Below are 27,025 nucleotides of genomic sequence, written 5' to 3'. Positions count from 1 at the left end.
TGGGATGGCTGGGTCATATGGTACATCTAGTTCTAGATCCTTGAGGAATTGCCATACTGTTTTCCATAATGGTTGAACTAGTTTACAATCCCACCAACAGTGTAAAAGTGTTCCTATTTCTCCACATCCTCTCCAACACCTGTTGTTTCCTGACCTTTTAATGATTGCCATTCTAACTGGTGTGAGATGGTATCTCCATAACCAGAATATTTAAGAAGCTCAAACAACTCAACAGCAAACCAAATAATCCAATTTAAAAATGGGCAAAAAATCTGAATAGACATTTCTCAAAAGAAAACATACAAATAGTCAACAGGTGTATGAAATAATGCTCGACATCACTGATCATCAGAGAAATGCAAATCAAAACTATGACAGCCAGGCACAGTCGCTCATGCCTGTAATCCCAGCACTTTGGGAGGCCCAGGTGGGTGGATCACCTGAGGTCAGGAGTTCAAGACCTGCCTGACCAACATGGTGAAACCTCGTCTCTATTAAAAATACAAAAATAGCTGAGTATGGTGGTGGGTGCCTATAATCCCAGCTACTCAGGAGGCTGAGGCAGGAGAATCACTTGAACCCGGGAGGCAGAGGTTGCAGTGAGCCGAAATCACGCCATTCCACTCCAGCCTGGGCAACAAGAGCGGAAACTCCATCTCAACAACAACAACAAACAACAAAAACAACAACAGCAACAAAACTACAATGAGATATGATCTCATCCTAGTTAAAATGGCTTTTTATCAAAAAGACGGAATAACAGATGCTGGTGAGATTGTGTAAAAAGGAAAACACCTGCACATTGTTGGTAGGAATGTAAATTAATATAGCCAGTAGGAAAATAGTATGGAGGTTTCTCGGAAAATTAAAAATAGAACTACCATATAACACAGCAATTCTACTACTGGGTATGTATTTTAAAGAAAGAAAATCAACATATCAAAAAAAACATCTGGGCCGGGCATGGTGGCTCACACTATCAGCACATTGAGAGGCTGAAGTGGGTGGATTGTTTGAGCCTGGGAGTTCGAGATCAGCCTGGGCAACATGCCAAAACCCCATCTCTAAAACAATAAAATAATTAGCCGGGTGTGGTGGCATGTGCCTGTGGTCCCAACTACTCGAGGAGGTTGAGGTGGGAGAATTGCTTGAGTCCAAGAGGTCAAGGCTGCCATCAGCCATGATTGCACCATTGTACTCCAGCCTGAGTGACAGAAAGACCCTGTCCCAAAAAAGAAAAAAGAAATCTGCACTCCCATGTTCATTGTAGTACTATTCACAATAGCCAAGATATGAGATCAACCTAAGTAATCATCAAAAGATGAATGGATAAAGAAAACATGGCACATATACTCAATGGAATATTATCCAGTCACAAAAAAGAATGAAATCCTGTCTTTTGCAGCAACATGAATGAAACTGGAGGTCATTACGTTACGTGAAATAAGCCAAGCACAAAAAAGACAAATATCACATGTTCTTACTCATATGTGGGAGTTAAAAAGGGATTTCATGAAGACAAGGAATATGATTGTTGGTTACCAGAGGCTGCAAAGATTAGGGGGAAGGAGGAAAGAAAGAAATTGATTAATGAGTATAAATATGTGGTTTGATAGAAGAAATGAGACCTAGTGTTAGAAAGATGAGCAAGGTGAGGCCAGGCGTGGTGGCTCACACCTGTAATCTCAGAACTTTGGGAGGCCAAGGCAGTCAGATCACCTGGGGTCGGGAGTTCGAGACCAGCCTGGCCAACATGGAGAAACCGTGTCTCTACTAAAAATACAAAATTAGCCGGGCGTGGTGGCGCATGCCTGTAATCCCAGCTACTTGGGATACTGAGGCAGGAGAATCGCTTGAACCCGGAAGGTGGAGTTTGCAGTGAGCCAAGATCGTGCCATTGCACTCCAGCCTGGGCAACAAAAGTGAAACTCTGTCTCAAAAAAAAAAAAAAAAAAAAAAAAGAGAAAGATGAGCAGGGTGAATATAGCAATATAGCTTACAACAATCTATTATATATTTCAAGCTAGCCAGAAGAGAATAATGTTAATGGTTCCAGTGCAAAGAAAAACAAATATTTAGGATGATGGATCTCCCAAGTGTACTAATTTTATCTTTACAAATTATGAATGTGTTTAATTGCCACAGGTACCCTGAAACTGTGTACATCTATTACAGCAGCAGTTAAAAAAAAAAAAAACTTGAAATGGTAAGGTAGCATTTTAAACCCATTGTAGGAGTAATAATATCAAATGTAATTGGACTAAATATACTTACTAAAAGGCAATTGTCAGATTGGATTTAAATGGAAACAAAAATATAAGAAACAAGATTAGGCTTAAAAGGGGCTTGGCTTCAATGTAAGAACAAAGGGATATTAAAGAATAAAAAGATGGGAAAAAAGGTAGTGACTATCCAAATGGAGACAAAGACTATAAAGCAGGAAGTGTTATTAGAGAAAAAGAATTATTCTAGCAGGGGTCTGTAATTCCAAATTTGCTTGCATCTAACAATGTAGACTCAAATAAAGCAAAATTGAAAGTACTAAAAGATAAATGAAAAAATCCAGAGTGGGAGATTAGTAATGTCTCTTCTAACTGATAGAAATGAAAACCAAAACTATCAGTAAAAATATAGAAAATGTGAATGTGCTTAGCCAAATACACCTAACTAACATATACAGAATACTGCACTCAACATTACATGTATTATAGACATTTAAATATAATGAGAGTATCACAAGCAACTTCATGTCAATGTATTTGAAATGTCAAATGAAATTGCCAAATTCATAAAATATACAACATACTAAAATGGCATAAAAAGAAACAGAAAATCTAAACAGTCCTATATATTTTGAAGAGATTAAATGTGTGATTAAATTGAGATAGAGATTGAGGCAAGGGTGTCTCAACGTAATGCCACATCTATCTAAAAAGGTAATGGAGGACGTAGGAAGAGCAATAAGGTAATAAAGGAAAATCAAATATATAAATATCTTAAAAAATGAAACTCTTTATTCACAGAGGATATAATTGTGTATATCAAAGGAATTTGCAGATGAACTTGTAGAATTAGCTAATTCAGTACAGTTTTGAAACACTGGTCTATTACATAAAAATCAATTATATTTCTATATGCCAGACAAAGTTAAAATAAAACTTTAAAATTTATAAGTACATCAGAAAACATCATTTATACGTGCTTCAGAAAACATCAAAGGTCTAGAAATAAATATAATAGAAAATATATAATAATATTAAGTGGAAAACTATAAAAATCATTAGTTTTAAATAGAAATTAATGAATACATGAATAAATGGAGGAATATGCCAAATCCATGGATTAAAAGATATAGCAGGAAATGATGTCACAGAAAGTAGCAAAGGAGGGAGCTCCCAGACTTCATCCCTCCACAAAAGCAACTAAGGATATGACAAAAATGGTGAGAATCAGAGCTTTGGAGAATTCTTGAATCTAGTCAAGAACTTATGACAACCAGGGAAAGTCTTGGTGAAGAAAGATGAGGATGCATTGTGGTAAAGAAAGTGTGGCATTTTAAATTGCCCACATACCCACCACCCCCAATCTCCACATCAGTGGTGGCCATGATGACAGCAGCCCATATTGTAATGCAGGTTGCTAGTGCCAGAAGGCAAAATATGAATCTTATTTTCAAAAAATTGTGGTTGTTTGTTTTGACCTAAAGTTATCTGGCTCCCTGAACAACTGACACAAGGACTAGCCTTTATTTTGCCATACTGGGAGTGTTTCCAAGGTTGGGAGGCTTCTCAAGTGAAATGACTAAAAGAATTTAAGGACACAAGTACTGAACACCACAGCTTGGGCCTAGGGACAACAGCTGGGATAGCATTTGACAGACCAAAAAGCTGGGAAAAGATGAAGTTGGGGAAGGATACATAGGTGGTAATAAGAGTTTTCAAAGCTTGTATGTATACCAGAGAATCAAGAAGTCCATATTACATACCTAGAACTGGATGTATGCTCAGAAAAGGCATTAGAAGACCCAAAACTTTCACCTCTGGCTGAAATTTAGTTTCCAGGCAAGCGAGGAGTGAAGGCTAAAGAAGAGTTACATAAGTGGCCTAGCTAGCTACGTATTGAAAGAGCATCCCAACACAGAGCCAATCTACAAAGACCGGTAATTTAGTTTTTTCTTCTTTTGTTTTCTTTTTTGGCTCCAAGAATTTAAGGAAACTGTCAAAACACTATATGACCACAGGCTAACAGAACTAAGACTTCAGTGGCCACATACGACAAAGAATACAGACTTTACAAAAATAGTTGAGAAAAGTCACTAAATAAACAACATCAACCCCAAAGGCAGAACAACAAATCCTGGGGAGTTTCTAATTTCCTTGGGAGAATCTAATTTCCACAGTTGCTACATTATGATATTAAAAAGTCCAGTCTTCAACCAAAAAACTATGAGGTACACACACACACACACACACACACACACACACACACACACAAAAGCATGGCCCATTCACAGGAAAAAAGAACCAATGGAAATTGTCCATGAAAAATCCAACCATTGTACTTACTAGTCTTTAAATCGATTGTCTCAGATATGCTCAAAGAACTAAAGGAAACCATGAACAAAGAAACTTACAAACACCCGGGAAAATGATGTCTCACCAACAGAGAGTACCAAACTGGCCGGGCATGGTGACTCACACCTGTAATCCCAGCACTTTGGGAGGCTGTAGGCGAGTGGATCACCTGAGGTCAGGAGTTCGAGACCAGTCTGGCCAACATGGTGAAACCCCATCTCTACTAAAAATACAAAAATTAGCTGGGCATGGTGGTGTGTACCTGTAGCCCCAGCTACTCAGGAGCCTGAGGCAGGGGAATCGCTTGAACCTGGGAGGCAGAGGTTGCAGTGAGCGAAGACTGCACCACTGCACTCCAGCCTGGGTGACAGAGTGAGACTCTGTCTCAAAAAAAAAAAAAAAAAAGAGAGAGAGAGAAATTACAAAAGGAACCAAATAAAAATTGTGGGGCTGAAAAGCAGGATAACTTTGTTTTTTTTTTTAAACTTTTAACTTTTGTGAGTACTTAGGTGTATATATTCATGGGATACATGAGATGTTTTGATACAGGCATGCAATATATAATTGTTACATCATGAAAGATGGAGTATCCATCCACTCAAGCATCTATCTTTTGTGTTACAGATAATCCAGTTATGTTCTTTTAGTTATTTTAAAATGTATGATTAAATTATTATTGAAAATAGTCACTCTGTTGTGCTATCAAATACTAGGATTTATTCAAATTACTTTTTTGTACCCATTAACTATCCTTATCTCCCCCTCACCACCCTACACAACCCACCCTCCCCCCACCCCACAACTACCCTTCCTAGCCTCTGGTAACCATCCTTCTACTCTCTATCTCCATGGGTTCAATTGTTTTGATTTTTAGATCCCACAAATATGTGAGAACACACGATGTTTATCTTTCTGTGCCTGGCTTATTTCACTTAACATAATGACCTCCAGTTCCATCCATGTTGTTGCACATGATTGAATAGTATCTTTTTATGGCTGAATAGTATTCCATTGTGTATAGGAGCACATTTTCTTTATCCATTCATCTGGATCCATTATTTATCCATGTCCATCTTGATGGACATGTAGGTTGCTTCCAAATCTTGGCTATCGTTAACAGTGCTGTAACAAACATGGGAGTGCAGATAACTCTTCGATAACTGATTTCCTTTCTTTTGGGTATACCCAGCAGTGGGGCTGCTGGATCATATGATAGCTCTATTTTTAGTTTTTTGAGGAACCTCCAAATTGTTCTCCATAGTGGTTGTACTAATTTACATTGCCACCAACAGTGTGCAAGAGTTTCTTTTGCTCCACATCCTTGCCATCATTTATTATTGCCTGTCTTTTGGATATAAGCCATTATAACTGGGGTGAGATGACAACACATTGTAGTTTCAATCTGCATTTCTCTGATCAATGATGTTGGGCACCTTGAAAAGTACATTAATTTTGAGCTAAACGAAAATAAAAAATCACATGCCAAAACCTATGGGATACAGTGAAAACACTGCTCAAAAAGAAACTTATAAATGCAGATATTAAAAAAGTAGATACCAAGTCAATAATCTAGCCTTACAGGTTCAGGAACTAGATGAAGAAGAGGATGCTAAATCTGTTTTTGTTGTTGTTTTTTTAGAGATGGGGTCTTACTCTGTTGCCTAGGCTGGAGTACAGTGGCGTGATCATAGCTCACTGCAGCCTCAGCTTCCTGGGCTCAAGCAATCCTCTCACCCCAGCCTCACAAGTAGCCGGGACTACAGGCATGTGCCACTACGCCTGGTTAATTTTTTAATTTTTTGTAGAGGCAGGGTCTCATTATGTGCTCAGGCTGGTCTCAAACTCCTAGGTTCAAGGTATCCTTTTGCCTTGCCCTCCAAAGTGCTGGGATTACAGGTATGAGCCACTGCACCCGGCCAAGCTAAATCTAAAACCAGCAGAAGAAAGGAATAATAAAGGCCAGAATGGAGGTAAACAAAATAGGGAGCAGAAGCATCTACTCTCTGAGAGCAATAGAGACCATCAACAAAACAACAGCTTTTCTTTTGAAAAGATAACAAAATTGACAAACATTTAGCTAGACTTATCAAGAAAAAAGAGAAAAGAATTAAATTACTAACACCAGAAATAAAAGTGAAGACATTACTATCAAACTTACAGAAATAAAAAGGATTATAAGAGACTACTATAAACAATTTTATGGCAACAAATTAGGTAATCTAAATAAACAAAGTTCAAGAAATGCACAAACTTCTAAAACTTATCGAAGAAAAAATAAACAGTTTGAATGGGAGATTGAACCAATAATCAAGAACCACCCAACAAAGAAAACTCAGGACCTGATGACTTCACTAATACATTCTACATAACATTTCAAGAAGAATTAACATCAATTCTTCTTAAACTCTGTCAAAATATTGAAGAGGAGGAGATGCTTCCTAACTCATTCTGAGGTCAGCATGATCCTGATAATAAATCAGACAAAGGCAACCCATGAAAGCTATGGACCAACATTCCTTATGGATATAGACACAAAAATCCTCAATATGTATAATGTGAACATATCAAATCCAGTAGAATATTAAGAGGAGGTTACACATCAAGGCCGGGCGTAATGGCTCACACCTGTTATCCCAGCACTCTGGGAGGCAGAGGCAGGAGGATCACTTGAGGTCAGGAGTTCAAGACCATCCTAGACAACATGGTGAAACCCCATCTCTACTAAAAATACAAAAATTAGCCAGACATAATGGCACATACCTGTAATCCCAGCTACTCTGGAGGCTGAGGCAGGAGAATTGCTTGAACCTGGGAGGTGGAAGTTGCAGTGAGCTGAGATTGCACCACTGCACTCCAGTCTGGGTGACAGAGCAAGACCTTGTCTCAAAAAAGAAAGAAAGAAAGAAAGAAAGAAAGAATGAATGAATGAATGAATGAAAAATAATCATCTCAATTGATGGAGAGAAAGCATTTGACAAAATCCAACACTCTTTCATCATAAAATCATCCAACAAGCTAGAAATAAGAAGAAAACATCCTCAACATGATAAAGGGCAAAGTCACAGGAAACACAGTCAATGGTGAAAGACTGAAAGTTTTGCCCCTCAGCTCAGGAAGAAGACAAGGATGCCTTCTTTCACTGTTTCTATTTGGCATTGTACTGGAAGTTCTAGTCAGAGCATTTAGCCAGAGCACTTATGCAAGAAAAGAAAAGAAAAACATCCACATTGGGAAGGTACAAGCAAAGCTATTTTATTCAGAGGTGACATGGGACATGATCCAATGCATAGAAAATTCTAAAGAATCCACAAAATACTATTAAGCCTAGTAAACAAATTAAGCAAAGTTTTAGGATACAAGTTCAATATGCAATTATCAGTTGTATTTCTATATACTAACAATGAACAGTCTGAAATGAAATAAAAATAGATCCACTTACAATAGCATTAGAAAGAATTAAATACTTATAAATGTAATCATGAAAATGTAAAACTTGTAAACTAAAAATTACAAAGTGTTGCTGAAAGAAATTAAAGAAGAATTAAAGAAAAATAAATCCTGTGTTCATAAATTGGAAGATTGAATATGGCGTACTACCCAAAATGATCTACAGATTCAGTGCAATCTTAATCCAAACCCTAATGATTATTGTCTGAAGAAATGGAAAAGTTGGTCCAAAACCTCACATAGAATTGCAGGCTATCCCAAGTAGCCAAAACTATCTTGAAAAAATAAAACTAAGGACTCACATCTCCTGATTTTAAAACTTACTACAAAACACAGTTATCGTAATAGTGTGGTACTAGCATAAAAATAAACATAGAGATCAGTGGAATTAAATTTTGATTCTAAAATAAAACATACATGTACAGTCAATTTATTTTTGACTAGCATGTCTACACCTTTCAATGGGGGGAAAGAAGAGTCTCTTCCACAAATGGTGCTGGATCAATTGGCTACCCATACACAAAAGAATGAAGTTAAACTCTTCCCTCACGCCACACAAAAAAATTAACTCAAAATGAATAACAAACTTAAGTGTAGATGCTAATATTTTAAAGCTCTTGGATAAAACAAAGAGGTAAATCTTCAAGACCATGGATTTGGCAAAAATTTTTAAATATGACACTAAAAGCACAAGAAAAATGAAAGAAAACAGAAATTGGACTTCACCAAAATTGAAAACTTTTGTGCATCAAAGAACATTATTGAGATAGTGAAAATACAGCCCACAGAATGGAAGTAAATATTTGCAAATCATGTATCTGATAAGAATCTAGTATCTAACCTTTCAGACAAGCAAATGCTAAGGGAATTTGTTGCCACCAGATCTGTCTTACAAGAGGTCCTTAAGGGAGTGCTAAATATGGAAATGAAAGACTGTTATTGACTACCACAAAAGCACACTTAAGTACATAGACCACTGACACTATAAGGCAACTACAAAATCAAGTCTGCATAATAACCAGCTAATGAGGACAGAATCAAATCCACACCTATCAGTATTAACCTTGAATGTAAATAGGCTAAACGTCCCAAGTAAAAGGCACAGAGTGGCAAGCTGGACAAACAAGCAAGACCCAACTCTTTACTATCTTCAAGAGAATCATCTCACATGCAATGATACCCATAGGCTCAAAGTAGAGAGATGGAGAAAATCTACCAAGCAAATGGAAAGCAAACAAAAAAGGCAGAGGTTGCTATTCTAATTTCAAACAAAACAGTCTTTAAATCTACAACCATCAAAAAAGACAAATAAAGGCATTACATAATGGTAGAGGTTCAATTCAGCAAGACTTACCCATCCTAAATACATATGTATGCAACCAATACAGGAGCTCCCAGGATCATAAAATAAGTTCTTAGAGACCTGCAAAGACACTTAGACAATCACACAAAAACAGTGGGAGACTTCAACACCCCACTGATGGTATTAGATATTTGAGGCAGAAAATTAACGAAGATTTTCCAGACCTGAATACAACACTTGACCCGAATGGACCTAACTGACATCTACAGACATTTTCACCCCAAAACAACAGAACATATATTCTTCTCATCTGCACATGGAACATACTCTAAAATTGGCCACCTAAGAGCCAGGCGCAGTGACTCACACCTGTAATCCCAGCACTTTGGGAGCCTGAGGCAGGAAGATCACCTGAAGTCAGGAGTTCGAGACTAGCCTGGCCAACATGGTGAAACCCCATCTCTACTAAAAATACAAAAATTAGCCAAGTATGGTGGCGGGTGCCTGTAATCCCTGCTCTTCAGGAGGCTGAGGCAGGAGACTTGCTTGAACTCAGGAGGGGGAGGTTGCAGTGAGCCAAGATCGTGCCATCGCACTCCAGGCTTGGCGACAAGAGCAAGACTCTGTCTCAAAAAAAAAAAAAAAAAAAAAAAAAAAAAAAAAAAAAAAAAAAAAAAAAAAAAAATTGGCCACATAATCAGCCATAAAGCAACTCAGCAAACAAAAAACTGAATTTATACCAACCACACTGTTGGCCCATGGCACAATAAAGATAGAAATCACTAAGAAAATCACTAAAAAGATGACTCAAAACCATACATGGAAACTAAACAACCTGCTCCTGAGTGAATTCTGAGTAAACAATAAAATTGAGGCAGAAATCAAGAAATTCTTTGAAACTCATGAGAACAAAGATACAACATATCAGAATCTCTGGGACACACACATTCTTTAGCTCTATCCACTAAAAAGATCTGATTGTAGTGACACTCCAATAGCAATGAACTAACCTAGTTTCTGGATCTTGGCTTTTAAGCATTGTTCTCTAAGAAAAGGAACGAGACTCTTCGAACAAATGACTGATTCTAGAGCTGGAGAAGGTAAAGTAGAAGATGCACCTGGGAGGCATAAACAAAAAAGCAAGAACATGCTCAAGAGACATTTCAAAAGGAGACATAAGCCAGCTTGAAATGGGTGCCACTTACCAACTGGGGAAAATTTGAGCACCAGAATAATCATAGTAATGAATTATAACCCATTGAATGAAAAAAAGAGTTCATACAGATATAAATTAATGAATTAAGAGTGTAAGAATGAGATATTTACATAATTTTAAAGTCCACCCCCCACAATGCTTATTAATCATGAAAGGAAAAATATTAAATTTATAACAAAGAGTCCTGGCAGGTACCACATCAACCAAATGATCAAAGGGAAGATCAATGCCTATAATCTCTGTGCTCTGGGAGGCCAAGGTGAGATCTCTTGAGGCCAGGAGTTCAAAAACAGCCTGGAGAACATAGCGAGACCCCATTTCTACAAAAAGAGGGGTGGGAACATCATCAGTAATGGAACAAAGCAAAATCGTGCACTACTTGCTGCAATGAAAAGACTGCAATGATATTTGTGAATAACCTGAATGCATAACCTGAATCTAATCATGAGAAAATATCAAACAAAATGAAGGGACATCTGTAAAAATAGACTTGGAATTTTCAAAAGTGTCAAGGATATAAAAGTCAAAGAAAATCTGAGTAAGATGACATTCACTAAATATTGAATTTGGTCTGAAAATTAAGTGTTAGTAATGTATCGGTGTTAATTTCCTGATTCTGATCATTGTATTGTGGCTTTGTAGGAGAATGTCCTTGTTTGTGGAAAGTATACACTGAATTATTTGAGGATGATAGGGCATTAGGTTGACAGCTACTCTCAAGTGGTTCAATAAGGGATTTTTTTCCTGTACTTTTTTTCTATAAGTTAGTTGTCATTTTCAGATATGTATATATCTGTCTCCTGAAAAAATATATATATATCTCCTGACAGATATTTATATCAGGAGATATAAAATATATATCAGGATACATATATATATAAAATATATATCTCTTGCAAAAGATACACAGACACAAACACATGCACACACACACACATACACACAGTCTATTGTCTATCTATCTATCTATCTATCTATCTATCTATCTATCTATCTATCTTTCTATCTACCTCTTTTTCATTCCTACCATAAAGAAGGACAAGCAGCAGTTCACATTGATGTAGGAAGGACAGCATATGTATTTACTGTCTTGCCATTATTATATTAACTTTTCTATCCTCTGACAATGTAATTCAATGGGCCCCAAACCATCTAGATACTACATTAGTCCACGTTATCAATAGTATCATATGCATTATATCACATGTACCATATACATTGGGCAAGATAAACAATAAAGGCTAAGCATTTTTGGAGTCTTAGTGAGACACATATGCTCCAGAGGTGAATAAATCCTACCAAGACTGAAGGGTCCACCATATCAGTAAAGGTTCTAGAATTCAGTGTGATCTGGTGCATATTTGGACATCCTCTCCAAAATAAAGGACATAGATTGCATTGCATCTTTCACTACTAAGAAGGAAGCACAAAATCTAGTAGACTTCTTTATGTTTTAGAAACAGCATATTTCACACTTGAAAATACTTTTCTGAAATATAAGGCTGCCAGATGTTAGGGGGACCCAGAGTAGGAAAGTATTTTTGCTGCAAGTCAAGGTTCTGGTATAAATAGCCCTACCACTTAGGCCATACAACACAACAGAGCCCATGGTTTTAGGAGTATCAGTAGTGGGAAAAGACAATGGAGTTTATGACAAACCTGAAAAGGATAATTTTGAAATAGATCCGTAAAATTCTGGAGTAAGACCATGTCATCTGCATCAAAAAACTACACTGTTCAAAAAATACTTGAATGTGCTATTGAGCTATGGTAAAGTAAGAGAGCCTGTCCATGTGATATCAAGTGAGCAGACAGACAGACCTACCCATCTGATATGGTTTGGATCTGTGTCCCCACCCAAATATCATGCTGAAATGTAATCTCCAATGTTGGAGGTGGGGCCTGGTAGGAGGTTATTAGCTCATGGGACGGTTCCTTATGAATGGATTATCACCATCCCCTTGGTACTGTCCTCACTATCATGAGTGAGTTCTCATGATATCTGATTGGTTAAGTGTGTAGTACCTCCGCCTTTCTTCCTTTGGCTCCAACCAAGTGAAGTTCTGGCTCCCCCTTCACCTTCTGTCATTATTGTAAATTTTCTGAGGCCTCCCCAGAAGCCAAGCAGATGCCAGCATTATGCTTCCCATATAGCCTGTGGAACCATGAGCTAAATTAAATATCTTTTCTTTATAAATTACCCAGCCTCAGGTATTTCTTTATAGCAGTGTGAGAATAGACTACTATACCGTCATAAGCTGGGTTATTCAAGATCACCCAGTCATAGGTGGCCCAACAGTAATTCATCATAAAATGGAAATGGTACATCTGGAATCAGGCATGAGGCAGGTCAGAAGGTACAAGAAACTACCTAAGCAGGTGACCCAGACACCCATGCCATTACCACTGTGGCACTGCCACTTCACTGTCATCACATCTATGGCTGGTCACATTGATGACCAGCTGACAGAAGAGGAAAAAAGCTGAACCTGTTTCATGAATGGACCATCTCAATATGTTGGTGAAAATAAATAGCTGAAGCCCTTCTCGGTGGTGATCCTGAATGATGATGGGGAGAGAAAATCCCCTGCGACTCCATGAGCAGAACTTTGGGCAGTGAACCTGTGCGTTCGTTTGTGTGGAAAGAGAAGTAGCCCAGGGTAAGAACATATACATACTCACGGGCAGTGATGAATGGCTTGGCTGGTAAGCCAGGGGCTTAAAAGGAGGAAGATTAGAATACTGGGGAAGAACAGGTCTGGGAATAAACACATGTGGATGGAACGACGAGAATAAACATGATGTGGGAAAATCTTTGTATTCTGTCTTAAAGCCCACCAAAAAACAACTACCATGAAAGAGGCACTAAACAACCAAGCAGACAAAATGACACTCTGCCAGTTGATGCCAGCAAGCCTCTGTCATAAGCCACTCCAGTGCTGGCACAGTGAGTTCATGGACAGAGCTCTAGGTGGCAGCGATGGAGGCTATGTACAGACCAACAGCATGTGCCCATGTTTGAGTGCCAAACACTCAAGTTGCAGGCAACAGAAACAAATGCTGAGCCCCCAGTATAGTAACATCCCTAATAAAAACCAGACACTTAGTGACAAACTGATTACACTGAACCCCTTCTACTCTGGAAGGAGCAGCGATTCATTTTGACTGGAACTGATATGTATCTTGCCTGCAAGGTGTCAGACAGCATCACCACCTCAGGACTTACAAGTGATTGATCCCTCAATGGGATCTCACATAACATTGCCTCTGACCAAGGGATACACTTCATAGCAAAGAAGGTGTGGCAATGGCCAATGGGTCCCATGAGGATGAGATCTACTAATTCTATTTCCTTTGAGAGCTACTGGCTTGATAGAGTGATGGAGCCACTTTTTGAAGGCATAGCTATGAAAGCAGCTTGGAGCTACTGGAATACTGGGGGTGAATGATCATACCTTGGGAAAAAGAGGCATCATCTTCCAGGATAAATCAAAGACCATTATAAGGTGTGTCTTCAGTAGTAGAATAGATGGGCCCAGATACCAAGGAATGAAAGAAGTGTTCCATTTACCTCTCAGTATCAGTGACTGACTCAGGGAAATTTGTCATCTTTATACCTTTAGGTTCTGTAGGTCTAGACCAGGGCTGTCCAATAAAAATACAATGTGAGCCACATATATAATCTAAAATTTTCTAGTAGTCACATTGAAAAAGCTAAAAGGAAGAGGGTGAAATTAATTTTAACAGTGTATTTTATTTACCCACATGTACCAGTCACATTTCAAGTGCTCAATGGCCATATGGCTTCTGTAATGGACAGTGCCAGTCTAGAGATCCTAGTTCCTAGAGGCAGAATGCTTCTACTAGAGGAAATAGTAGGTGTTCAGTTGCGTTAAGCTCCTTATGCGGAGAAGTCAGCAGGCAAGCAAAGGAGTCACTGTACTGATAGGGTAATTGATCCTAATCATTAAGATCATGGTACATAGCAGGGATACCGGACAATTCACTTGCCACTCTTGGTATTCCCTGGCCCAATGTGTATGATAGGTTCACAAGTGAAGCAGCCACAGCCTGAGAAGTCATGATGACCAGGGGCTCAGATATCCCAGAGATGAGAGTCTAGTAAGACCCCAAGACCAGCAGAGGTGCTAGCTGAGCATGAGAAGAATCTAGGATGGGGAGCAGGAGAGGAAGAAGAGGAGTATTAGCAATAGTCTTCAGATAAGGTAGAGTAATGTGAGCCTGCCTTTCTCAAATACGTTTCCCAGGACAAGAAACCATCAAATTCCTGGAAGAGCTACTCCAAAGGGAGGTGAAATTTCTATACAAAGCAAATGGACAGTAGTGGGTGGTACTGGGTACTACCCAGAACCTCCCTTCAGGGCCAAAGCGCTCATTCCCCTAGATGCCTGAGTGTTTTTTGCTGATGGCCCAGAGATGAGGCCCCTTCTGGAAGTTGTTTCAGCCAAAGGAAACTGCCTGGCAATAAACCCTAGGTTATATCCTCCACAGGGGCATTCACATCTCCTGTGGATCAGTGTGGAAGAACTAAAGCCCAAATTAAATTTCTTACCTCACTGAGGAGCAACTCTGAAGGGCCACACTGGCATCAGAGCTTCTCATGGCATCTGCTGAGGCCTGTTGTAATTGCTCCACAGCTGAACCTCTCCCCAGTCCTGCCTTCCTCACTCTCTTATAGGTATTATTCCCGACAGCACTCCTTAACAAACATCCCTTCACAAATCTCAGCCTCCAGGTAACTTGACAGAAGAAGAATCCACATTATTTAAAACCCCAGAGTGATAACTAGATAAGAAAGTAGAAATGAACAATCTTGACCATCATCACTTCATTCATTTACGATTACATCTTATTTTCATGATGCCCTTCTATGGTTTTGTAGGAGAAAAAAGACATAGTCATTACCCCCAACCGCCTCTCCATTTCCAACAAAGCATGGTTTCTCCTTTGGCTTATGTTCCTTAAGGAACATAAGAGTACAGATGTTCTCTTAGATTTGAAAAAACTAGTTGCCTCGTCTATCCCTGATTTTAAACACTTGCCTATTTTAGGTGCTTTCTCACAGTATACTTTGTAGTCGTCACTGATCTTCTCTACGGCTATCTTTGGATTATTGTAGCAAAGCTCCTCAAAGGACATTTTAGTTACGTCTGTGAAGTAAGGAAAACAGAGATAGAGTTTAGTTGTCCAAAGTCTAGGTGCAAAGATTCACATACTTTTGTTGAAGGTATTACCTTTAAAATGCTGGGCGCAGTGGCTCACGCCTGTAATCCCAGCACTTTGGGAGACTGAGATGGGCAAATCACTATGTCAGGAGATCAAGACCATCCTGGCTAACATGGTGAAACCCCGTCTCTACTAAAAATACAAAAAAATTAGCCGGGCATGGTGGCGGGAGCCTGTGGTCCCAGCTACTCGGGAGGCTGAGGCAGGAGAGTGGCGTGAACCCGGGAGGTGGAGCTTGTGGTGAGTTGAGATCGGGCCACTGCACTCCAGCTGGGCGACAGAGGGAAATTCTGTCTCAAAAAAAAAAAAAAAAAAAAAAGGTTATTTAAAGAGGCCAATAGTGTTTTAATAGGATGTTTACAGAAATGATACAAGTTCCCTAAGCTAAATTATAAGCAAGGAAATAAGCCTCCTCTCCCCTCCAGAATGAGAAGATCCTCTCCTTCTTAAGGAAAAATGACCTGTGGAGATTATTTGCCTGAGAGATGCTAGGGTAACCAAGATATGACTTGAAAGAGCTACTATTTTTTAATTCATATATGAGAAGTAACTCATACAAATGAATGGCTTCTCCTGCAAAGCATCCATCTGTTGAGGGATTGAGTAGCAAATGTATTTGTTCTTTTGCAGAGATGGGATTTTGCCATGTTGCCCAGGCTAGTCTTGAACTCCTAGGTTCTAGCAATACTCCTGCCTTGGCCTCCTGAAGTGTGGGGATTAAAGGCATGAGACCACACCTACAAATGCATTTCAAACATTCTACTATTGCTTCCAAAAAATTGAAACCCCTAAGAATAACAAATGGCAAAGAACATGCTATGATATGTTTTCCCTTTCTCAGCTCTGACTTTGGGAATTACTTTCAGAATTAACTTACATATCTGAATATTATCAATAGTTACAAATCATTGTCCTTTGGAGTGGATTATTGTTTTCTAGAAAGAGCCATATATCATCTTAAGTTATGCATCATGAATTGAGAGGGAATACGTTTTTGTATCCAAAATGTGGTGAGACAATGAGGCTGAGATAGCAAGAGAAGTTTTAACAATGATCTGGGTAACACAAGCAGAATAGTAGCACCTTACTTCCTATCGAGGAGAAATATTCATTTGGGTTGTGAGTTCTGGGATTTAGAGTATATCTAAATGCACAGAGTTCTCCTGGAACTCTCTAGGTAGTTCGGTACTTTCTGAAGCTATACTATTTAAGTCTAAAAAGAGTACTGGGGTGTGGATTCGTGAATGTGAGTTATTCTTATGTCATCATCATCATCATCATCATCATCATCATCACCACCACCATGTGTAATCAAGGGGAATCTGACCATAAGTGTTAAGAGCAGTGGATTATTTCTGCAGTGGATCCAGGTTTCTAGTCCTGTATCAATTCCTTCCTTGCTGAGCAACTTTGGGCAAGTCTTTTCACCTTTCTGGAAGTCATGTTTCCCTGTATAAAAGATGATAGTGGTTGGGTATGGTGGCTCACACTTGTAATCCCAGCACTTTGGGATGCCAAGATAGGTGGATCATTTGAGGTCAGGAGTTCAAGACAAGCCTGGCCAACTTGGTGAAACACTGTCTCTACTAAAATACAAAAATTAGCAGGGCATGGTGCCAGGTGCCTGTAATCCCAGCTACTCGGGAGGCTGAGGCAGGAGAATCACATGAACCTGGGAGACGGAGGTTGCAGTAAGGCAAGATAGCACCATTGTACTCCAGCCTGGGTGACAAAGGAAACTCCATCACAAAAAATAATAATAATTTTTTAAAAGTATCACACATAGGCCAGGCATGGTCACTCATATCTTTAATCCCAGCACTTTGGGAAGCCAAGACAGGAGAATGACTTCAGCCCAGGAGTTCAAGACTGGCCTGGGCAACATGACAAGACTCCACCTCTACAAAAAATAAAAAATTAGCTGGGTGTGGTGGTGCATGCCTGTAGTCCCACCAACTTAGGAAGCTGAGGTGGGAGCATCACTTGAGTCTGGGAAGTCATGGCTGCAGTGAGCTGTGATGGTTCCACTGCACTCCATCTCAAAAAAAAAAGATAGTATTCTAGCTCTGGTACTCTGTGAGTTTAAGGTACAGCTTGAGACACCAGCCTACCTGGGATTCAGGGCCCTGACTTGGCCAAATGCAAAGAAGGCCCTTTATTAGGCCAGACTTGTGCTCCAAAAAAGCAGTGATAGAGGAAGTAGTGATATGTGCTTTGGAGAGGGACAAGGAGCTTCCATGGTGGGTGGTTCACATTCTTATTGGCTATCCCTGGTGTCCCATAGCCACCCAAAGTAATGCCCATTGCCCAACATATGTGTGGTGAAATTTACCAGCCATCTTTTCTTCTACTTTGTTCTTGATTCCTGGGAAAGAATCTAAGATCCTCAGGATTTAGAGAGAGAGTGGAATCTCTATGGTTAAAAAAGAGGGCCTGTTCATGCTAGATTTAAATATTTTATGCCCAAGCATGGCTCTGAGGGGCAAGCATCCAGGGCATCTTGGTCTGTATATAGAGTGCATATTAAAGTTTTAAAAAAGAGTCGGATTTACTTAGCACCTGCTTGTTATGTAAATACATTACCTCTGATCCTAAACAAATTAGGGGCCATGATCTCCACTGCATAGATAAAGAAATTAGGTTCAGAGAGATGGAGTAACTTGCCAAAGCTCACAGAGCATATGAATGGTACAACTGAATTTTCAAAGCTTTTGCTTACTCTTTATCCATGTTTTTCAAAGTGTAGGTCATGACTCGCAAGTATGCCAAAAAATAAATGGTGACATTGTTAGCTTTTATATGACATGAAACATAATAGAATAAAGAATGTTGGAGTACAGCATCTTATGTAATAAGGGCAAGTATTGCTTTGGAAATTTTTTTTCCATATATATGTGCACACGTAAACACTTATGTTTAAGTAATTATGAAGTCAAACATATTTATTGTGGATCAAAGTTTGAGATATATGCAGTATTCCAACTGTCTCAACATAGATAATTAAAGCAGTATGCTCAATTTGAATAATAATGACTAACATTTACAGTATTGAACTCTTAAGTGGTTGTCAAACATTGTACTAATAGCTTTCCTAGATGATCTCAGGTCACCTGCACAACAAGTTTGTTATTATTCTCATTTTACAGATGAGAAAACTGGGGTTCAAAGAGAGGTTAAATACATTGCTCAAGCATACAAGTCAATAGGAGAGCATGGGTATAACCCCAGACTTCTGGGACAGCAAAGCCTTTTGTTCCTAACGACGTCTCTCCACTACCTAGGTGGGCTGGTGTGTTATGTTAGGGAAGCGGGCGACTGTAAAATATGTTCACAGAAATGCACTTGGACCCTATTCTGGAGGAAATGTGGTGAGGTGGAACATGCTCATCAGATGCATGAAACGAAGTATTCAGCATCAACTGTGATGATGCTTTGGTGGGCAAGAGTCTAGCTACACTTGAGCACTCTGGCTCCCTCAGATCCAGCAGGGAGCTCTACGGTGAGTCTGTCTGGATTCAAATCCTGACTACAACTTACTCTGACCCTGGGGAGGTCACATCCTTTCTGTGCCTCAGTTACTTAGTACATACCTCATAGGCTATTTTGATGATCAAATGAGGTAATCTCTGCATTGTATAGTGCTGACGCTTAGTAAATAATTAGCAAATGTTAAATATTATTTTCCAGTTGCCTATATGTAAAGGTCAAAAAAATTACAGTGACTGCTCTGACCTGTTAGAAACACTGGAGATGACAGCTCTACCTGAAGAGACCCTCCTTGTTTCAGGTTCTCAGTAGCTATCTTTCGCCACTGCATATAGTCCATTTCCTTCATGTCAGCCAAAGCCTGGCTTAACTCTAGAGAATGCTGAATCCTCTTATAAAGAAGAATGTTCTCTTCTTTGCCTATAAATTCTCTTTTATGCTGTCTAGAGCTGATAAACTTGTTCTGTGTCTAAGAGAAGAGGGTGAGGGGAAGACTGTATTTGTTACAGGAATTAGACCAGAAGCAATAGTTTTGTAATAACTCAGTGCTATATGCCTCCCTGTCACACGGTTATTACGCAGGTTGTTTTCAATTGTTAAGAACCACTGCTTCTTTACATGCCAACCCCCACCCTTTTCTAATCGAACTCATTTTCTATAAGCGAGAAATTTTCTATGATTGTGAATTTTTCAAAGTCATCTTATGCACTGAGTCGTTTTCCTTGAGAGGTTTAGAACAACAGGGCCCATGCCAATCTTTGGTTGACTCTAGGAAAAATAACAATTTCATTTACTTTAACACATAAGCCTTTTAAAACAGCAATGACTCTCTCTTCTTCCCTCATCCTCATGATTCCTTCCCAACCCAAAGTCCTTCCTACTGTAAAAAGAAGAAACCAGTAGTCCTCTTCATCCAGGAACTCATCATACCAGGGACTCAGCATCTGAAAGCCAAACACAGCCTATGCATTATGAGGTGGATGGTCAGCTTGCTGCATCTTTCCTGCATATGTTCACCTGGGAGCAGAGTAGGCTGAAGATTCTGGGTTCTGTAATTTGGAGATCTAATGGAATAGCAAACATTAGCTATGACCAACTAGGAGGCATTCTTTTATCTCTGAATAGAGCAGCTAACACAGCCTCTCTCTAAGTCTCAGAGAAAAGTACTAAATATTTACTTAAGAAGAAGGATGACAAATAATTTACAGAACCATTACTTAACATCTGCATATTATTTCATTCTTTTCCAAAGTAATATCTCATTTTTTCTCAAAATGGCCCTGAAAACCAAGCATCTTTCTTTGGTGTGTCTACTCATATCTCCCACACCAACTCATAACAAAACCTGTGAGTTAGTGCTTAGCTAGATATTTTAACCCATACTCTCAGTTTCACTCATTCATTCATTTGACAAATGCTTTATGAATGCCTCCTATGTGTCAGGCACTTTACGAATTGTTGGCAATATAGAGATCAACATGCTGCAAGTGTTGGTACAAGGAGCTCAACTTCCAGCATGAACAGCAGCATAACACATGCTCTAACAGGGGTATTAACAAAGCTTCTGATTCAGTCAGGGAAATCCAGGAAGAATTCATAAAGGTAACGAGGTTTAATCTAATGTGCATGTTGCAGGATAAGTAGGAGCTCATCATAGGGAAGTTGAGTAAAGATCATGCCAGGCAGTAGAAAGAGCTTAAACAAAGGCATGGGGATGGGAAAGAACATGTTTGGGAATGATGAGTACTCCAGTGTGGGCTGAAATGTAGCATTCATGTGAAGAGCCCAGGGATGGGAAAGTGGCAAGAGAGGAAGCAGAGATGCATTGGAATTATATATGAGGGACTTGAATGACTTGCTGAGTAATCTGGGGATTATTTTGTAGGCAATGAATTATTGATAGTAACTTTTAAGAATGTAAGATTATCTCCGCCAACTGCCTCAATTATGCAGCCAAAAGGTGAGTTTAGGGATATAAATTTTAGTAGCTTTAACAAATCTCCTTGGCTCCTGGGAAACTTGAGTGAAGTATATTCCTGAGACAATTCAGTTCAGTGATTGAATCCGAGCAATATGTAATGTAATATAATGTTACTCATTAATAAATAACTGTAAATATATATTAAATACAAATAATAAAAAAGCATGTGTGAAATGAGCACCCTATTAACATCCCTTTTGGTTTAAAAGGTTTATGACTAGGCCGGGCATGGTGGCTCACGCCTGTAATTCTAGCACTTTGGAAAGCTGAGGTCGGGAGTTCAAGACCAGCCTGACCAATATGGAGAAACCCCGTCTCCACTAAAAATACATAATTAGTTAGTCATGGTGATGCATGCCTGTAATCACAGCTACTTGGGAGGCTGAGACAGGAGGATTGCTTGAACCCGGGAGGTGGAGGTTGCAGTGAGCCGAGATCACGCCATTGCACTCCAGCCTGGGCAACAAGAGTGAAATGCCATCTCAAACAAATAAATAAGTAAAAAAGATTTATGACTCAGGCTGGGTACAGTGACTCACACCTCACGCCTGTAATCCTAGCCCTTTTGGAGACTGAGATGGGCAGATCACTTGAGACCAGGAGTTTGAGACCAGCCTGGGCAACATGGTGAAACCCCCAGCTCTACCTAAAAATAAAAGACAAAAAATAACTGGGCATGGTGGCGTGCACCTGTGGGAGGCGCATGACACCCCCAGGGAGTACCACAAGTTAGCTACTGGGGAGTTCAGGTGGAAGAATCACCTGAACCCAGGAGGTGGAGGTTGCAGTGAACCAAGATCATGCTACTGCATTTCAGCCTGGGCAACAGAGGGAGACTTTGTCTCAAAAGAAAAAAAAAAAAAAAAAAAAAAAGTTAAGACTCTACCTATTAATTAATTGATAAGTAGATTTATTTCTTAAGAAACAAAGCTTAATAGAGCATTTTCTATTAAAAGAAACCAGATATGCATTAAAATAGTAGCCATAAATAATAAATATGATAAAACAGCATCTAAAAACCCTATAATAGTTTTTTGTTAGAATGTATTAGGATTGTCTTTAGAATTGAGCTTGTCCATCACTTGATAAACCTCCTGGCCCCTTCTCAGAGCAGTGTGTGATGCAATAGATCAAGGTTCTGCAAACGTTTTCTATAAAGTGCCAGATAGTAAATATTTTATGATATTTACTATAGGCTATATAGTCTATTGCAAGTACTCAACTATGTAGTTGTAGGACATGGTAGTATGTAAACAAACGGGCACAGTTTTGTTGCAATAAAACTTTATTTATGTACACTAAAATTTGAATTTCATGTATTAACCCTGTGACACAATATGTTCTTCTTTTGATTTTTTTTCTACTATAAAGAAATGTTAAACCATCCCTAGCTTGCTGGCCATGCAAATACATGTGGGAAGCTGAATTGGGCTCCCAGACTGTAGTTTGCTAACCTTGCAATAGACTGAACAGGAATCTGGACACTGGCTCTGCACTTGTTAGTAAATAGCAGTGAGAATCTGACCCATCAGCTGTACAATGAAAGAAGGGATGACAGAACCTCTAATGACTTATTCTAAGGTTATATGTGTCTGAAAAGAGGTCAGAAGAGGATGAACATGTATTTACCTACTCATTACCAGGCGCTGCATATAGAGTGTCTTTGAAGCAGCCATTATAATCCCCAATGTACTGATGAGAAAACCAAGGATCAGGATGAGTGATGTCAGCAAGATGGCTGACTAGAAGCCCCTAGCACTTGCCCATGCCTCCACAAACACAACTGAAACAATACATGAATAACTACCTTCTAATAAAAGTAAAAATAACGAAAGGAAAGTGTACAATTGAAGTGTACACTGAAGGAATAACAGAAACCCTGATGAACACAGAAACTCAGGATAGCCACAGAGAGAATGAAAGGAAACACTGGGTCTCCACCACCCACTCCCCAAGCCTACATCAGCTGGGGACCAGGAGGAACCTCTCCCTGTTGTGAAAAGCTAGGCTAGAGGATCTCAGCAGCCCTCATTAACACATTAGACACCTACAGTCCTCACCATTGGGGTCCCCTGCAGTCCTCACAGGCACTAAGCCCAGCAGAGGGAGCTGCCTAATGGCCACACAGCTATGCTCCCCCAAGAGAAGGAGTTGACACTGTGCCCTGCCCCCATGGCCTGCAAGACTACTGTGCTATACCATCTTGGACCTGATATTACTGCTGGAATGTGTCTTGCTCCAGGGGCAAACAGCCACAACTTCTCTTCATCCCTGAGGGTAAACTGCTGCCAAACTACCCCCACCCGATGGTCTAACATGCCCAAGCCAAGCTGCAGGCAGCTGTCACACTCTTTCCCTTGGGGCCAACCACAAGTGGAACTGCTCTGCCCACCTCTACCCAACTCCTTCAGGCTGAACATTAAGCTCTACACTCTCTCCTGGGGAAATGGCACTTTGGTAGAATTGCTTCATCTACCACTCTCAGCCTCAGCTGCACTCTGCCCCTAGGGGCCTGAACTGAAATGGCATACTGCCTCCTGAGGAAACAGTGCCTTGGTGCAGCTGCGCCATATTTATCTCCCAGTCTCTGCTGAGCCCCGAACCTGTGAACTGAAGCCAAAGTTTCACACGCCCTCCTGGGAAAATGATGCATTGGTGGAACTCCTCCATCTGCCTCTCCCAGTTGCTGCTGTACCCCGGCCCCTGGGAGAACAGAACCTTGGCTGTTCAGAGCAGTCACATCTTCTCAGTGCCTGATTTAAAACAGTGTCCTGCCTCCCAGAAGAGTGGTCATGTACACCAATACCTAAGCTGAGTGGCATCTTACATCCCAGGGAAATAGTGCCTAGGCTACCTGGCATAGTCACACCCCTGGCCCTAAGCTGAAGTGGCACTGAGCAGCTGTGCATTCCAGGGCTAAGATGGCATAATACCCCGGGTCCCAGGGAAACAGAACAGTGGCTGAGCTGAGGAACCCCACACTACAGGCCAAAAGAATTATAGTATCGTGCATTCCCTGGAGCTGAACTAGCCCTCCAGAGTCCTAGCTGCTAAGACATTCCTTTCACTGTATCCCAAGTATTCTAGGATAGTTGGTGCCACTGTAGCTGGCTTCACAGTATGGGATACTTCTGAGCCCCACCATCCCAGGGTCCAGAGTCACCACTACATGGTGCCTCATCCCTAGGGACCTGAGTTGCCAATGAGCCCTATTGGCTCAGGTTCCCAAACCCACTCTGTGAGCCCAAACCTCCAGAGCACCCCTTCTTCCCCAACGCTGGGCCAGGGCTGTGCTCTGTCCCTCAGGGTAGAATCACAGTTACAACCGAACCCCTGGGCTTGAGCTACTAGGCAGTGCTGCAGAGTCACATATCCTGGCTCTGTGGGCAGCCTACATCCAAACATTCTACATAAGTGAACGTGTACCCCAAGACCCAAGCGCTACTAATCTGTACAACAAACTCCTGTGACATAAGTTTACCTATATAACAAACCAGAACAGGTACCCCCAAACCTAAAATAAAAGTTAAAAAATGGAAATAAGCAAAACAATAGAAATACATGTCTATAAATATTACATATACACATTATGTCTCATTTGAAATATAATACTAGTATATTTTATGTGTACATAATAGATATACACTATATGCATATATGTATTCATATACATTATGAGAATTATACATTTATTATATATATACACACATATATTATGTATGTATTTTAAAAATTATTTTTAAGCCCTTTATTAAGGTATAATTGACACACAAAAACCTGTAGAAATTTAATGTATACAACTTAATGTCTTTGAAGATAAGTACACACCCATTAAACTGTCATCACAATCAATACCACAAACCTATCTTCCAAAAATTTCTTCCTGTTCCCTTTGGTTTCATTTGTGTTTCTTTTTTCTTTTGTGGTAAAAACACTTAACACAAGACCTATTCTCTCAGTGAATTTTAAGTATACAATATAGAATTGTTAAATGATATTTCATATGTTGTACAGTAAATTTGTCTCTCATGACTGAAGCATGGTACAGTTTAATCAACACCTCCCTGAAGCCGCTGGCAACTGTCATTCTTTTTTCTGCTTCTATGAATTTATCTGATTTAGATTCAGCACATAAGTGAGATTATGCAGTATTTGTCTTTCTGTGTCTTATTTATTTTAATTAGCATGATATCCTCCAGGTCTCATTTGTGTTGTTGCAAAAGGCAGGACTTCCTTCTTTTTAAAGATTGAATAGTACTGCACCATGTATACCATATTTTCTTTATCCATTCATCTTTTGATGCACATTTCAGTTGTTTTCATATCTTGGCTATTGTGAATAATTCTGCAATGAACATGACTGTGCAGGTATCTCTTCAAGATCCAGATTTTAATTCCTTTGGATATATCCCCAGAAGTGGAATTGCTGGATCAAAAGGTGATTCTACTTTTCATTTTTTGAGAAACCTGCATACTGTTTTCCATACTGGTCACACCAATTTACACTCCCACAAACAGTAATGTAAATTTGGGCATCCAGGGTGAAAAATAGTATGCAGGTTTAGTGTCAGTGTATAGAATCACAACTGTTTTTGAATATTGATTTTATCCTGCAACTTTACTGAATTTGCTTATTAGTTTTAACAGTTTTTTTGTGGCAATTTTAGGGTTATCTACATATAAGATAATGTCATCTGCAAACAGAGGCATGATAGTTTTACTTTGTCTATATAGTTTCACTTCTTCCTTTTATATTTGGATGCCTTTTATTTTTTATTTTTCTTGTCTACTTGCTCTGGCTAGGACTCCCAGTATTCTGTTGACCAGGAGGGGCAAGAATGAGAATCCTTAGCTTGTTCTGGATGTTAGAGGAAATGATGTCAGCTTTTCACCATTGAGTATGATGTTGCAGCAAGCTTTTCATAAATGGCCTTTATTGTGTGGCAGTACCTTCCTTATATATGTAATTTTTGAGAGAAAAAATATTTTGAAGTTTGTCAAGTAATTTTTTGGCATCTGTTGAGTTGATGATGTGGTTTTTATCTTTACTTCTGTTAATGCGTTGCATCACAGTGATTGATTTGCATAGGTCAAACCATCCTTATAACCCAGGGATAAATCCCACCTGGTAATTATGTATAATTCTTTTAATATGCTGTTGTATTTGGTTTGCTAGTATTTTTTGCTTTTCTTTTTAAAGACAGCATCTTGCCTGTCACCAGACTGACATGCAGTGTCATGAACATGGCTCACTGCAGCCTCAAATTCTTCCAGAAATCCTCCCTTCTCAGTATCCCAAGTAGCTGGGACCACAGGCACACACCACCATGCCCAGATAATATTTTTATTTTTTATAAAGACAGGGTTTTGTCATGTTGCCCAGGCTGGTCTCTAACTCCTGGGCTCAAGCAGTCTTCCCAGCTCTGCTTCCCAAAGTACTGAGGTTACAGGCATGAACCACTGCACCTGGCCATGCTAGTATTTTCTTGTGAATATTTGCATCTGTTTTCCTCAGGGATATTGACCCGTGGTTTACTTTTCTTCTTGTGTCTTTGTCTGGCTTTGGTGTCAGGGTGGCTCTAGCCTCATAAAATTACTTTGAAAATGTTCTCTCTTCTTATATTTTTGGGAAGAGTTTAAGAAGGATTAGTATTAATTATTAAAATATTTGATAGAATTCACCAGTGACGCCATCTTGTCTCTGGTTTTTCTTTTTTGGGAAGTTTATTATTACTTCTTCAGTCTCTTTAACTGTTACTGGTCTGTTCAGG

General features: G+C 39.5%; 1 protein-coding gene across 9 annotated transcripts in view; it reads right to left on the bottom strand.

The window, feature by feature from the left end:
• RGSL1 (regulator of G protein signaling like 1) overlaps positions 1-27,025 on the bottom strand; it is a 106,869-nt gene that overhangs the window by 52,275 nt on the left and 27,569 nt on the right. For all 9 annotated transcript variants that reach the window (XM_017848131.1, XM_017848136.1, XM_017848132.1 and 6 more), the window contains 3 exons: positions 20,155-20,217; positions 19,520-19,742; positions 15,604-15,711 (listed from right to left, as the gene is read on the bottom strand). In XM_017848131.1, the coding sequence (XP_017703620.1) occupies positions 15,604-15,711; positions 19,520-19,742; positions 20,155-20,217 (394 nt within the window). The remainder of the gene's footprint in view (positions 1-15,603; positions 15,712-19,519; positions 19,743-20,154; positions 20,218-27,025) is intronic.

This window comes from Rhinopithecus bieti, unplaced genomic scaffold, assembly GCF_001698545.2.
Source record: "Rhinopithecus bieti isolate Rb0 unplaced genomic scaffold, ASM169854v2 scaffold_27006, whole genome shotgun sequence".
NCBI lineage: Eukaryota > Metazoa > Chordata > Mammalia > Primates > Cercopithecidae > Rhinopithecus > Rhinopithecus bieti.
Note: the sequence above shows the minus strand (reverse complement) of the source record. Positions and strands in the feature narration are given on the sequence as shown.